Below are 16,382 nucleotides of genomic sequence, written 5' to 3' on the forward strand. Positions count from 1 at the left end.
CTTTCTGTCTCTGCAGATTCATTTCAGAGTAATACACAAGTGTTACACCAGCAGTGCTAATTCAAAGTAACATCTCAGGCTGGAGTCATGATGTGACTTCTTTTCTCAGCTCTGTGTGTGTGAGCATTATATGGCAGAATCCAGGAAATTGACCAGATAGTCACGTTTTTAGCTATTGGCAGCAAAGCAGGATGTGAACCATACATGCGTGCATACTTGCAAATTAGGCCAGTCATGGCAGACGGCTGTCCCTCCCTGGTTCTGCCGGAGGTTGTTCTTTCCCACTGTCGCTGAGTGCTTGTTCAAAGAACTTGGCAACATTGATTGTTGGGATTTTCTCTGTATTATTGTCAGGTCTTTACCTTAAAATATAAAGCACATTGAGGTGACTGCTGTTGTGATTTGGAGCTATAAATAAAACTGAATTGAATTTGATATTTTATCCTCCGGAGGTTGTCACTTGGTCACTACAATTAGCAAATCTAAGTTGTAACAATAAAATTAACTTCGTACTAATTAACACAGGCTTAGTGGCTGTATTAAAAAAAACCCTCTTTAAAATACTTCAATTAAAGTCTGTGAAATTAAAAGAAATATAAATGAATACAATGGCGAAGGGTGTAACAGCTGTGGGACTACATAACAGGTACACTCGATAAATGCACGACAGGCTGTGGCAGTGATGCAGAGGAAAGCTACAAACTGCCTTTGGTCCAAAGTGTTGTGTTATTTTTCTGTTCTCTTGTTTCGTTCACTTGTGTCTCGTCATCTCTCTCATCTGTAGTGTACTGCAGGCTTCACCTCAGAGCTGAGAACAATTTGTACCTTTCTTGACAGTTTGATTACACACTTCTCAGAAAGGTTTTAAAGGACTGGTCAAATTCTTTTTCCCCCCGTTGTCAGAAGATTTTGCCACAGGACCAAAAATGTTGCTGAATAATGTCAAAACTTGTGTCTTGTGCTTTTAGGCTTCAATTATGATGTTATTTAGTTTTTAATTCTGTTTGTCTGGAAAGAAACTGGTCAAATTAAACCAGAATTAAGGTTCAAATTTACACATCTTTATTCTGCTACTTTAACTGATCTATTAAGCACATCGGTGTTCTCATCATGAAATTCCAGGCACCGACAATTTTTTTATATATAAAATATAAATAAAATATCAAATATAAGCACATGTGGCCTTTAACCACAAAAATAACAAAGTGTTATGTAAGCTGCTTTGTGTTAACGAATGACAGGAAAGTTGAATGACTTTTGACACAGCTGTCGATGGGAAGTTCATTTCTGTTCTCCGCTGTCGCATCTGTTCGTCATTATATAGCACGGTTTGTAAGTCTTAACAACAAGTCTTAACAAGCACTTCTGACCTTGACGTGCGTGCATTTTTCCAGACATACCATCATCCTATTTACCTCCTCTAGTGCTGGCCAGTTCACAAAGGCTGCAGCTAAACATCGCTGTCAGCCTGCAGAATTTCTCACCATTATTTCTGACCTTTCTGTCTGTCTTTTTTTGAGGGGGGATTTCTTTTTTTATTTACCTCTTACTTTGTGAAGCTCACAACATAAACACCTGGAAATCAGTGCTCCTGCAGCATCTAACAGTGTTTCCCAGGCTGCACTTATCCTTTTGCAGCTTTATCTTAATTGGCTGATGGGGCAGAGCAGCCCTAAACGAGCACTGCAGATTAAAATATATTTACGGAACCATGTTGCTGTTCAGATAGCTGACTGTAGCTTTGCAGTATCTTGTAGAAGAGATAATCTTGCACTTTTTGATGACATCTGTAGTGCTGGGGCCTTTTGGAAAACAGTGACTCAGCTTCTTTTTTTCTTTTTTTTAAAAATAAACTTCAGAAGGACATATTGCTGTGACAACACCGATGAGGGATAAGAGATATTGTCGTGAAAAAGTGAGTCTGTGGGGATTGATGAAAGACATGTCGGAGTTATCCATGTCCTCATTATACAGGCTTCGAAATGTTCTTACTTTTCTCTCTCTTTTTCCCACTTTCCCATGTTTTCACTTGTTTTGTTGATGGCTTTTTCCTTCGTCCTTCCTTAATTACGTCCTCTTAATGATCTTTTCTCCCTGACTTTACCTGCATTTGTCAGATTTACAGGGAGTGCAGAATTATTAGGCAAATGAGTATTTTGTCCACTTCATCCTCTTCATGCATGTTGTCTTACTCCAAGCTGTATATGCTCGAAAGCCTACTACCAATTAAGCATATTAGGTGATGTGCATCGCTGTAATGAGAAGGGGTGTGGTCTAATGACATCAACACCCTATATCAGGTGTGCATAATTATTAGGCAACGTCCTTTCCTTTGGCAAAATGGGTCAAAAGAAGGACTTGACAGGCTCAGAAAAGTCAAAAATAGTGAGATATCTTGCAGAGGGATGCAGCAGTCTCAAAATTGCAAAGCTTCTGAAGCGTGATCATCGAACAATCAAGCGTTTCATTCAAAATAGTCAACAGGGTCGCAAGAAGCGTGTGGAAAAACCAAGGTGCAAAATAACTGTCCATGAACTGACAAAAGTCAAGCGTGCAGCTGCCAAGATGCCACTTGCCACCAGTTTGGCCATATTTCAGAGCTGCAACATCACTGGAGTGCCCAAAAGCACAAGGTGTGCAATACTCAGAGACATGGCCAAGGTAAGAAAGGCTGAAAGACGACCACCACTGAACAAGACACACAAGCTGAAACGTCAAGACTGGGCCAAGAAATATCTCAAGACTGATTTTTCTAAGGTTTTATGGACTGATGAAATGAGAGTGAGTCTTGATGGGCCAGATGGATGGGCCCGTGGCTGGATTGGTAAAGGGCAGAGAGCTCCAGTCCAACTCAGACGCCAGCAAGGTGGAGGTGGAGTACTGGTTTGGGCTGGTATCATCAAAGATGAGCTTGTGGGGCCTTTTCGGGTTGAGGATGGAGTCAAGCTCAACTCCCAGTCCTACTGCCAGTTTCTGGAAGACACCTTCTTCAAGCAGTGGTACAGGAAGAAGTCTGCATCCTTCAAGAAAAACATGATTTTCATGCAGGACAATGCTCCATCACACGCGTCCAAGTACTCCACAGCGTGGCTGGCAAGAAAGGGTATAAAAGAAGAAAAACTAATGACATGGCCACCTTGTTCACCTGATCTGAACCCCATTGAGAACCTGTGGTCCATCATCAAATGTGAGATTTACAAGGAGGGAAAACAGTACACCTCTCTGAACAGTGTCTGGGAGGCTGTGGTTGCTGCTGCACGCAATGTTGATGGTGAACAGATCAAAACACTGACAGAATCCATGGATGGCAGGCTTTTGAGTGTCCTTGCAAAGAAAGGTGGCTATATTGGTCGCTGATTTGTTTTTGTTTTGTTTTTGAATGTCAGAAATGTATATTTGTGAATGTGGAGATGTTATATTGGTTTCACTGGTGAAAATAAATAATTGAAATGGGTATATATTTGTTTTTTGTTAAGTTGCCTAATATTTATGCACAGTAATAGTCACCTGCACACACAGATATCCCCCTAAAATAGCTAAAACTAAAAACAAACTAAAAACTACTTCCAAAAACATTCAGCTTTGATATTAATGATTTTTGTGGGTTCATTGAGAACATGGTTGTTGTTCAATAATAAAATTATTCCTCAAAAATACAACTTGCCTAATAATTCTGCACTCCCTGTACTTGCGCTTGCCTGTTCCTTTGTCTCTCTCTCGCTTTCTCGCTCGCTCGCCCTCTCAGCAGGGGAAATTGATGATTACAAACCCAGTAGTAAGAGAAAAATGATTGGATCCTAGCAGTAGTAGAACTGTAATATTTTCTCCTTGTGCAGTGGCCTGTAATAAACCAGGGCTGAGGAAACCTGTCAAAGCACGGTTGAGTCTGTGTGAAAGTAAGAGTTTATGCTGTCTGTGCACGCTCGAACGTTGCTGCCGGCCGGCTTTGTCTTGTTTGAATGCTTTATGTGGCAGTGTTTTGATTTTTGTGGACAGTGAAGAATAAAGATGACGTGACAGCTAGGACAGAGAACAAACATGAAAAAACGTGCTGGAAAATGTAATGGGAGTGGCAATCCAGGACAAACCAGTGCTGCTAAATTAAAAGAAACATTGATGTATTATTAGCTGCACTGTAGTGAGAGTCCAGGACTACATTTCTTGTATTTTAGGTTGAAAGTGCTTGAAAAAAAGTATAGATGTCACAGCAACTCCCATGCTCACAAACTAAGGTATCTCTGTGTGCTAGAGTTGACCTTGTCACCTACCTAGAATTATTCAAATGCTTGAGCCATCCTCACCTTCAGTCAGCTGAAGTGTGTCCCCTACCAGGTAACTAATGTGCCAGCGAACGCCACATCCTGAATGCCTCTGAAAAAGAGAACCCAGCAATGCACTGTTGTACTTAAAATAGACTGTGGCATGGCTCTTGTTGGGTCACTTCACTAACAAGACTAATGTAACTTTTTCCAACAGTAGGACACCACACTTGCATGTGTATTCCAAAACAATAGTCTTTAAAAAGGGGTGTGTGTTTTCCATGTGGACCGAATCATACCACATACATCATTTTCCCTGTTGTGCATAATTGTGTGAAAAACTCACTCAATAATATGATGTTGTTCTAAAATCTATGTGTAGATGGGAAACATTATTATTTTAAAGGGGTTGTTTGGATACATAATTTATGTTCACATCATCAAAAATACATGCTTTAAGGACCTAAATAGTACAAATGCAAAACAAGAGTACAGTTGGCTTACATTATGTTCCCTTTTGGGAATAAGGCTAAACACTCAGCACTACCCACGGTATCTTTGTACACAACAGTATGTAGGTTATTAGACTGGTGAAGAATAGCAAAGGGAAACACTAGAACAGCCTATTTTGTGTGTATGTGTGTTAACAAAATGTCACAATGTTCCCAGGAATGGGCGTCCCAATAAATTCCTCTTAAGGTCAGGCCATGCAATGCCCAGAGAAATTGCTTAAAACCCCAAGAGCTACATCTCAGACTTTAAAAAACCCCTGTTAGGGTGTTAAATGTCAACGTTCATGACAGTTCATGATGCCACAAAAAGATTGAACAAGTGTGGCGATAGCCTCTTCTCTTAAGAAAGACAGCGGCAAACACACCTTAGCTTTACAGAGTTTATCTGAGGAAACCACAAGACTTCTGGAACCATGTCCTGTGGACAGATGAGAACAAAGTGGAAATGTTTGGCCATAATGCACAGCCCCACGTTTGGCAAAAACCAAACACGACATAATCAAAACAAACATTTCATACCAACTGTCAAGCACGATGCTGTATACCAAAGTATTTTAGAATCAAATATGAGGCCATCTGACTGACAGCTAAAGCTTTACCCAAATTCAGTCATGCTACAAGACAATGATGTCAAACACAGCAGCAAATCTATAACAGAATGAAAAAGAAAAGAATGAAGGTGTTGCAAAGGTCCAATTAAGGTCATCCAGACCTACACCCGAGTTATGCATCATCCTGCCAAAACTCAATGAACTGAACCAACGTTGTGAACAGTCAACCAAAGTTCTTCAGTAGCTTCATGTTATTGCGAAGGTGATTCTACAAGCTACTGAATCATGAAGAGTACTTAGTTTTTCAGAGGACTGCATAGAGTTCTATCAGAATTTCGGCTTTCACGTGATTGTGTAGATTTGAAAACTGTGGAGGCTCCGTCACCTCACTGCAAAGGCTCCGTCACCTCTTTGCTTGAGGCATGACCTTGAGACGTGTACAGTAAGAGGCCTTCACCAGTGGGTCTGTGAGATTGGGAAATATTGGGGAATATAAATGAATAAGACTGGTAATACAAGCTAGGGGCCGCCCATTAAGAGCCTTGATCAAACAACCATAAACTGAATTCTAAAATGAGGCACGATGCCAATGCAGAGAGGCCAGGACTGGAGTGATGTGCTCATACTTTCAGTTCTAGTCAGCAGTCTAGCTGCAAATGCCTATAACAGTACAGATTCACAAGTTCAGCTTTCATGTACAGGTATTTTGCAAGGGTAACAAATATTTCCCTGTGACATACCAAGAGCAAAAGCAGTACAAATGGCCCATATTTGGTAGGTTCCTAATTTAGAGTCACAGCAGTGGGTTACAGGGCAGATGAGCTGTTCTGTATAACTTCTCTGTCCAGTGGTTTCATTGATGGTAACATAAACATCTTTCCTTTTCCAACAGGAAAGAGTCCGTACCTGCTGTTCACTAACCGTCATGAAATCCGTCGTATTCACCTGCTGAAGAGTGAGTACACACAAGTGGTCCCTACACTGAAGAATGCCGTGGCCCTGGATGTGGATGTGTCCACCAACAAGATGTTCTGGTGTGATCTGTATCATCAGAAAATATACAGGTACACACACATACAGCACGCACACACAATGACAAGTTATATATATATTTTTTTTATTATTTATTTAACCCTATCAGGTACTGCTACACAGAACTGAAAACTCACTGCGTCACTAACCCACTAGATTTTGCTGGATCATTCTGTTTAATCGACAGAAAAATGATCTATAATTGTATATTTTAGTACAATGATTGAAATGCTGTAAATGATGTGTATATATTCTGTCTATAAAGGCAGAGGAAGCCCATATAAAACCATGAAAGCCACTGTATAGACGCAGGACCTTAAAGTTAGATAACTCACTTTTGTCATTCTCCAGCCAACATGTTCATTATCTTTCTCCTCTATCCATCCATCTTGTGTGCTTCAACCTGTCACACCTTCTGGTAGTGAGTCAGCTGCACCTGTTTGTCCTTCACACACACTGTGTGAGTCTGTGTGTGTGCACATATCATAGCTTTGCACATACATTTGTGTGTGTTTGTGTCACCCTGATGGCTGACAGGTTATGGGAGGGGCTTTCTATCATCTCAGCTGAGCCATATGCTCTCACTAATTTCACTGCCTCAATAATCGCTGCCATTATTCATCTCCATACACACACATTCACACGCAGACATTCTCCCACACAAACTTGGTAACACAGTCAAGGGCTTGTGACAGGGAACGGACAAATGAACTCATTTTTCACAGCGAAGTCTATTTTTGCCGTAAATAAACTCACATATCAAAAGTTGCTTTAAGTAGCAAACAGCGAGGGAAGTTATACAGCTTAATCTACTTGGCGTTGTCCTTGATGGTGTTTTCTTTTCTGTAATCTTTCAAAGCAAAATCTTCTGCACTTGCACCCAAGTGCATAGCATCAGAATCAAGCTTTCCTGCTCTTTAGAATATCTGCTCTTTTTGACATTACCATATGTTTTCTTTTCTCCTGTAATGTCACAGTAGAATATATGTAAGCAAATTGTCCAAGTTGGCTTGGTGACAGATCTTAACCCCAGGTAGAGATGAAATTAGAAATCGGAGCTTATTAGGTTGGACTACTATCAGTAAATTGTGGGATTTTTTTTATTTATTTTGTTTTGTTCCCTGATAAGGTGATATATGAAATAGTTAGGCTTATTAAAGTCTGCACTACTCATTCACCCTCAATGTGATAATGTGGTTTTCCAGACTAATTCATAGTGATTAGCATGCCATGGGTCGATGACTTGTTACCTTCTCCCAATGATGGAGATGTCTGTTGCAAACAATGGTTCAACCAATTAAACATGCAATCTGCTCAGTGGACTTGGACTCATCTGTCTCTGTCTTATTCTTCACTGTGCCTGAAGCCTGTGTTCAGCCCACCAACCTGTTCAACCTAAGTCTATGTGAAGATTTTCTAACTCAAATTAAGGACATAGTGAAATTAGAGTGAGTAAAAGAATATAAAGTGGATATAAAACATCTTCATAGCACTGTCAAAATATCTGGATTTGTGATGTTAAGAAAATATGAGCCCAAGAAAAATGACTTCAGAACTTTGTCCATTTTTAATGTCACATACATAAATTAAAAGCCATGGTCCAGAAAGAGCTTATAAAGCGTTAAAGAGATCTCATGATTTAAAGGTATCAGTCAGGAGAAGGGTACACAAGAATGTCCAAGCTGTTAAATATACCATAAAATACATTGTGTTTTACTCAAAATGGACGGAAATATGAGCAGTTCCAATACTGATACCAATTTGGCACAAAAACAGCTGCTAGACGAAAATGATGAGGAATTTCACCCTTTAGCACAACAATGACCCAAATCATCCAATTCTACAAAAGAATGTCTTCACCAGATGATTAAAGTTTTGGAAAGACTTAGACCTGAATCCAAATCAAAACCTGTGGGGTGACCTGACAATGATTTGTGGCACTTTTGCAAAGAAGACTGTTAAGTATTGCCAAATCAAGAGACGCAGTGCTGTGGCAAACTCCTAGCCAAAAAGACTGAACGGTGTAGTAAAATCAAAAAAGGTATTTAACAGTATTTTAGTCTAAGGCTGCGCACATTTGTGCAGCCAGGTAATTGTAAGTTTTTCAGTGATTGTCCCCCACCCAAATAGAATTGAAGAGTGACTGTGAATTGTGCAGGTTAAACTTTAAAGGTGGAAATGATTTTCTTAAATCGTTTACCTTGATCTCATTTTCTTCATTTATATACATCATGAAAACCTGACGTGTTGAATTTTTATATCCGCTGTGTTCGTAAACATTAAATATTGGAGAAATTGAACAAGAGATTAAACAGAAAATATGTTTTAGTGGAACTCGCGATTACTCAGTATCAAAGAACAGAATGTAATGTAAAAGAAAATTGTTTCAAATTGAATTTGTGTCAAATGTAATTTTTGTTCTGGCGTTTTCAGTAGAGTTTCAATGGAGTTCAGTAGCTGCATGCTGCATCAATAACACGATGGGTTTCCTTCATGTCCACAATGCTTGAGCCGTTTTAATTTAACCTCGAGGGTGAAACAGTGTGGTGTTGGATCCATGTTACAAACCCTGAGGCACTCTTGAGAACCCATAGATTATCTATCACACTCACACAATAACATCCCACACTCACCTGACTGTCAAGATGAAGATATTTGGGTTGGCAAAATGTAACAGTGAGCATCTCCACCTCATCCCTCGCTCTGACTACCAGTCAACCTTCTTCTTTAGTTAAGATGCACCTCCCGTCTCCTCTTCACTCCTGCAGGCGTTGCTAAAATGTGAAGGCACTGTGCAACTTGGGACATTGCTTGTCCCAACCTTTTATCAAGCATTTTTTCTTCCATCTTGCTCTTGCATTCATATATAGTCGAGGCAGTAATCTATTAAGTTTTAACAATTTTCACCAGTAAAGGAGATGTCAGTGGGGAATGGGGATAGATAGTTGACAGAGTAAGTGGAAGGAGGAGGAAAATCAAAGAAACTGAAGACAAGAAAGGGACACTCGGTTAAAGGGGAGATATAGGCATGTGGTGCTGATAGAAAAAGACAGACTCATTCTCCCTGGGAGGCTGTGTTTGGTGTGAAGGCTGAAGTTGTTATAAAGGTGTCAGGATTGGGTGCCCCTCACACCTGAATAGAGTGAAGAATCTATGTTCCCAACAAGATATCTAAGCCACTCACAATCAAGTCATTCCTCCCAAGGAAAGGAAGCCAAACGGTAGTAAATCTATCGTGCCAGCACCTCTGTGATGGATTAGGCTTTTATAATTTCCAGATTACTTACTGATACATTTCCTTTCCATCCGCCCACCAGCGCTTACATCAACAAGGCCAGTGACTCATCACAGCAGGTGACGCTCATCGATTCGCTCCACTCCCCGGAGGGCCTTGCTGTCGACTGGGTCCACAAGAACATCTACTGGACGGACTCAGGCAATAAGAGCATATCTGTCGCTACAGGAGATGGCAGGAAAAGGAAAATGCTCATAACCACCGAGCTGAACGAGCCACGAGCCATCGCTGTGGATCCGCACCAAGGGTGAGTTGGGTTAGTTTTAGGGTAAAAGGATTTTGAAAAGATGCACAAAGGAGCAAAAGATTGCAAAGGAGTTGAGCAAAAAGGCAGGAAGGAGGGAGGGGGACTAAGAGATCCTACTGTCATTGTGTGTGTGTCTGTAAAAGCCAGTGTTGTTATAGTAGAAAGAGATTGGGTGTAGAAGTTGGCCTAAAGTATTGCACCAAAGTAAGGCTATTTGTAGCACTGAGCCCATCTGTCAGATTAAGCAGTTTAACAGTTTTCTTGAGATGGGATGTAACACTTTGTCTTCCCTTTCTAACTCTTTCCATTTGTCTCGGGTGCCTTGAGCTCCCCAAAGACGTCTTTTCACAGCTCTACAAAGCTAGACTAGCATGAAATACATGCAAATGAAGCCACGATTTCACAGTTTTATCATGGACACACATATTCAGATAAGGTCCAAGTTTCCAGTACCTGCTGTTTTGCACAGTGCTTTCCCTTTTATGTTTTCAATGCCTGTCTTACTAATAATACAGTCATTTTGCAAAGAAAATGAAAGTGGAATGTCTGTGGAACATTTTGTGACAGAGTACAGTTGATTTTGTCAGTTAAGAGTTTTTCAGAACAATTGACATTGCATATTAACCTCTCTTCTCTGGTCCTAGCAAAGTTACTCCTTTCATTTCTGACACTGAACTGGCCGTGCCTTAATGATACAACATGTATATAAAGATGAACTTGGCCACAATGGCATCTCTCACTGGTTTTGGACTGTATTTGGGTGATAAGCTGTATGTTAAGTTAGCTGCTAATGCTAGCTAGACACACAGATAAGCTGCTAGTTATTAAGTAACAGACAAATAAAATACTAACTTTCACTCACCAAAAGTAGAGCACACAGGAAGCCATATTATTTGTTAGATGATTGTATTAAAAGTTCAAAAGGTCACAAACGCAGAAACAAAAAGGTCCAGTTCGATGACTTGAAGTAGCGGAAGTTGAAGCCTTGCCGCGAGTTGGTGCTACAACCGCCTGCATCCAAGTGTCCGTCACACTCCACAGCACTAATAATTCACAACTTTAAGTCTTAATACTTTAAGCCCCTATAAAGGGATGAAATGTAAATATGTCACAAAGGTGGAAAATTACTTTTTATACCAAGCTAGAAACTTTTTTCACCCCTGCTCTAAAGCTAGGCACTCAGCCACAGATAGCCACACATTGGTTTCTGAAGTGCCATATTGTATTGAAGCTTTTGCCATCACCAGCTTGGTTGGCAAAAAACCTGAGTTGACAAGAAGTCAAGTGTGAAACCGCACAATCATTGGCTAATGACTTCTGATGGACAGCTATTAGCCATCAAGTGTGCGGTTTTTATAGCATTTTGTAACATGGTTACAAAATATTTCAGTTGATATTTTATTCAGTATGACCCAAAACAAATGAGTAAAATCAGAAAGCCATTTCTCGTAGCCTTCTGTAAGACTTCAGGTCTCTTTTACAACCACAGCTATCGCCATCTGGTGGCCCTCAGAGAGAATGCCGGCAGGTCACGTTGGCTTGATTTCTCAGCCTCCGAGGTTGCTGCTTGAATTTAATCTAACTTGTGTATCTTCCCGCAGGTTTATGTACTGGTCAGACTGGGGAGGTCAGGCCAAAATTGAGAAGGCTGGGATGAATGGAGTGGATAGACAAATTTTGGTGTCTGAACACATTGAATGGCCCAATGGAATAACTCTAGGTAAGGAAAAAAACATGTATCTTTGAACATGCAAAGCCCACGGAAGAAGGATGAAAAGCTAGAAGATGATGCCCAGATAGAAAAATCAATCAGCTCTGACAGCAGTTTTGTTAAAAAAAAAAAAAAAAAGTTATGATGCTGACATTGCTTTTAGAGAGAGAGAGAAAAAAGTGTCTCGAGTGAATTCAACACAAAGAAACAAAACAACACATGGAGGAAAGCCAGAGAGAGACAAACAGCACAAGTTGAGAGAAGAAAATAGTCTATGGGTGCTGAAACCCAAGTAGCTCTTATTGTTATATACCTCAGTTTGTGTCTGGCTCTCATCAATCAAGCCAGTGAGTATGAGGCTCCGAATTAATAAGCCAGACGCTCTGTGCTGTCGATACCTCCCCTCATCCCTTTCAACTCCCTCCGAAGCACCAGCCAATTCCTCTCAGCTGCCCTTGCCTGAGGAGAAATAGAAGCACACAGTCGCCACACTCTGTGGAATTGAGGTGTCGCCGCATCTGTATGAAAACAAATTATTTTTTGGAATAAGGCGAATGAGAGGCTTGGCGCCAGGCGGCTGTGGGAGAAAGGGTGAATTGTGTTCCCCTGGTCATTGATTTCATAGAGACCACCGAACAGTGCAGGTGATTGAGTCAGGAGAGGTGAATGGGGACCGAGAATCGTGTTAATTCTCTTCCCCCTTCAGTTTGGTGCTTTTATTGGATGCTTTTTTTTAATGTACTTCCAGTGTTTTACCAATTTCGAATTGCTTATTGCACACCAAAGCTTAATTCTTTATTATTTACTAATTAAATTCTTGCTTTCTGTTTTTTAAATGTTTTTCTTAAAAGCATAATCTTAGAGTCTGGTGAAAAAAAGAGTAATACAGGGATTATTTCCTTTGCTGTTTAAATTCAGTGTGGTGTTTCGATTTCAAAGTAAACACCACAACACTTTGGCGCTCGTAGCAAGGACACAACAATGATTTGGGCCTAATATAAATAATATAGCAGTGGCTGAAATGTGGAGTTATTTGAGATTTGCGAAACAGCAAAGTTTGTCTTTAAAATAGGTCCAGCAAGACTAATGAATCTGTTCAAGGGCACATATATTTTCTCCAGCAAAGAAGTCAAGCGGCAATATTACAATCACATCTGTGTTTTCTTAGTACGGGGCTGAGGTCGTCATGTCAAAGAAGATTGATTGTGTAGCTACTGGACCATTACATCCATATACCCCTCACCCTAGGCCGTTTCACTCTGAGTGACCTCTCTCTCCATTCACCTTCTCCCCTACCCCCTCTTGATTTTGTTCTCTCTCGCTCTCCCCCTTCCCTGCATGTTCTCAGACTTGTCCAACAGACGACTTTACTGGGTGGACTCCAAGCTGCACCTGCTGTCCAGCGTGGATTTCAATGGTGACAACCGCAAAGTGCTGCTCTCCTCGCATCACCACCTGGGCCATCCCTTTGCCCTCACTGTCTTTGAGGTACAGCAATTGAGAATTGAGATTCAAATGCTAAGAATCAGACCAGGCAGTAATACCAGAGCTCTGGTCTGGTGCATACAGCTGTTTCTGTAATATGCATTTTTGAAAGTGTATGGTGGTTTGTTTGTTTTTTTTCGTTTCCAACCTTTTGGGCAAATTTTAGTTTATGCTAATGTAATAATTCTATAACATTAGCATATATATATTATATACTAATATATAATATACTAATATATATATTAGCACTATATCATCATACAGGGATATATTTTCTGCTCTAGCTGTATACTATTGAAATATATGCTGAACAGTTTATTAGGTACACCTTGCCACTAAGGGTTGGAGCTGGAAACATTCCTACGATTTTGGTCCATATTGGCATGAAGGCATCAAACAGTTAGATGTGAATCTCTTGTGCTACCACATCCCAAAGGTCCTTTTTTGGTCTGGTGACCGTGGAAGCCATTTTTGTATGGTGAACTCCCTGTCATGTTCAAGAAACCAGTTTGAGATTATTTGAGTGGCATGGTATGGAGAATTATGCTGCTGGAAGCAGCCATCAGAAGATGAGTACACTGTCGTCGTAAAGGGATGGATATGGTCACCAACAATACTCATAAGTTAGTAGAGGGTAGGGACCAAAGAATGCCAAGACATTTCCCCTGCACTATTTCATCACCACCAGCCTGAACTGTTGATATAAGGCGGGATGGATTCTTGCTTTCATTTTATTTATGCCAAATTCTGACTTTACAATCCAAATGTAGCAGCAGAAATTAAGACTCATCAGATCGGGGATCATTATTCTAATCTTGTGTTGACCAGTTTTGGTGAGCCTGTGTACGCTGTAGCCTCAGTTTCCTGTTCTTAGCTGACCGTAAAATATGTTCATGCGTAGGGTTTCTGTCTTGGTTAATGTCCTTGGTTAGATTAAATTTCTCAGTGTATGTCTTATATAATTTTGGGTTAGGGTTGAGGTTAATTTGAAATCAGTTTGCTTAAAGTTTCTTAAATAAATGTGAAGAATGCAGAACTCTTTTTAAGTATATTAGGACATACACAGCACGCTTTTTCTTTATTTCCTAATAGAGTTAGTGGGAGGCTTTACCTGGAAGGTAAACAAGATCCAGAAGTTCTTATTTCACTCCCAAAATAAATGTAAACACACACACACCAAAGGGGTCTCAGCTCAGTTATCGCTGCCTTGTAAGTGACAGTTATATCTTGTCTGTTGATTCCCAACATGGTTGCGTATTTCTAGACTTGCAGTGAGCAAAATTTTAGCAGTGGGATGAGTTTTTAAGTACACTGTTTTGATGCCATTTATTACTGTGCTTGTTCATCGTCATAAATGGAGGACTGACACACATTTTCAGAGTGTACTAGCGGTAAAAGAAGTGAGAGAACTCGAGGGGGAGAGATGAGTCGGTGCAGGGACATGGCTGACTGACTGAAAAGAAATGGAGATGTTATAAAAGTATAGAAGCAGGATAAATCCAGAGAAGGAATTGTTGTTTGCTTGCTGACGAGTGTAGAGTCACAATAGAGTGCATCAATCAATAAAACTAATTTGGGTGTATTTATTGAGGTGGGAGTGAATCGGTACGTTAGGGCCCATCAAGCAGAGATGATGGTGTGGAAGGTGGAAAACAACTGGAGGAGGGAGGAGAGAGCAAGGATGAAGGTGGGGAAAGTGGTAGGTGAAAATGTGATCAGTAAGTAGTGTTTGCTCCATTCCCCTCTTTGCTGCACACACTGTGTGTGATGATGGGAAAGCAAAGGGAAGAAGGGACATCCATCATGCCCAGCTGAGAGCGTGTGAGTGTGTGCGCGTCTGTGTGTTTGCGTGTAAAAGAGAGAAAGAAAACCGATGTTTCGAGCAGCAGTGAAAGTTCACCCCAGGAGATTAATAGCTCTCGGCTCTTCTGGTCTTTCTTCTGCTCTGGTTATGATATAGACCAAATTAAAAACCTTTAGCAGCACAGGAGGATGTCACGGTGCCTACAGACCGATAATGGGAAGTTTGTTACTTTTAGAATTACCTCGTTCAAATTTTGAACTAAAACACTGAACGTTTTTGATCATGTGATTCATTCTAGCTTCAAGGAAATGCTCTAACAAGTAAGGCACCAGCTGTGATACTTCATAAAGATAGGATAGGATAAAAGAGCTACTGTTCTAGGCTACTGAACAGAAACAGAAACACGCTTGCAGCATCAGTAAGGAGGGACAGGATGGGGCATACTACCAATAACAGAAGGCACAGTGCCCGTCCTGCAGATGTGATACAAGGTAAGCCTGCAGCATAGACCTGACCAGGACAAGCACACTTACTGCACAGTGCAGAAAATATGGAGTGCAGTGTACTGATATGCACTGATATAATTCATTTTAATGGAGAGAGACAGAATAAAGTCCTATAGAAAAGTTCCCAAGAAGCCTAAAGACTTTAGAGAGTTTCTGGCCAAAATCCCTCCTGAGATGTGTGCAAACCAACTCCATGAAACAACAAGACAGGAACTAAGTCATGTTTTGCTTGGGGATCAAATACTCAATTACATACTAATCAGTTTAGAACTTTTATGTGATGTGTTTTTTCTGTATTTTTGCTTGATGTTACGTCGCTCTCTTTAAAATGAATCTACCATTTGTAGCCATTTGTAGATGGATAGCAAAGGCAAGTCTATACCCAAGTTTACACTGAATGAACAGACTGCTAGTGTGAAGATGCTTTGCAGGGATAACATTTTGAACCAGCCAAAACATAGCAATTTCAAACACAAGTTTTTATAGAATGAAAAAAGTGAAAGCTGTGGCCTGTGTGTCCTGCCTCGAATTCAGCAGAACAGTTGGAGTATTTTAAGGTGGACTGTGGAGCAAGAAAAACAACACCTCCAGCAAAGAGCACCTGCAAAGAATCATCTGTGTCGAGAATGGCAGAACACATTGCCACAGAGTCACTCATGCAAAATATTTAAAACTGGTGTCATCCATGCCCAGGAAGTTTGAGTTTTATTAAAGGTAAAAGAAGAGAGAGTAAAAAAATATTACAGCATGCACGAGTTGCACGGTGTTGCTGTGGTAGGACTGTCGCCTCGCTTTAGTTGGTCTTGGGTTTAAATCTAGGCTGAGGCCTTTCTGTGTGGAGTTTGCACGATCTACCTGTGGCTGTTCTCTGCCCATAGTGTCTGTCCCTGAGTGGAAGAAAGTGGACTGGTGAATCAAATATTGGAGCCACGCTAACAAAGAGTGCACTTACTTGTGTTGCAGTTGATTCTTAAATAGTA

The 16,382-nt window shown here is 40.6% G+C and overlaps 1 protein-coding gene across 3 annotated transcripts in view; it reads left to right on the forward strand.

Annotated features, from left to right (window-relative positions):
• Positions 1 to 16,382, forward strand: part of lrp8 (low density lipoprotein receptor-related protein 8, apolipoprotein e receptor) — a 174,492-nt gene that overhangs the window by 133,987 nt on the left and 24,123 nt on the right. For all 3 annotated transcript variants that reach the window (XM_084909628.1, XM_084909629.1, XM_084909630.1), the window contains exons 10-13: positions 6,215 to 6,386; positions 9,672 to 9,896; positions 11,498 to 11,616; positions 12,956 to 13,095. In XM_084909628.1, coding sequence (XP_084765754.1) covers positions 6,215 to 6,386; positions 9,672 to 9,896; positions 11,498 to 11,616; positions 12,956 to 13,095 — 656 coding nt within the window. The remainder of the gene's footprint in view (positions 1 to 6,214; positions 6,387 to 9,671; positions 9,897 to 11,497; positions 11,617 to 12,955; positions 13,096 to 16,382) is intronic.

This window comes from Perissodus microlepis, chromosome 17, assembly GCF_051167445.1.
Source record: "Perissodus microlepis isolate ML-2025 ecotype Zambia chromosome 17, ASM5116744v1, whole genome shotgun sequence".
Taxonomy (NCBI): Eukaryota; Metazoa; Chordata; class Actinopteri; order Cichliformes; family Cichlidae; genus Perissodus; species Perissodus microlepis.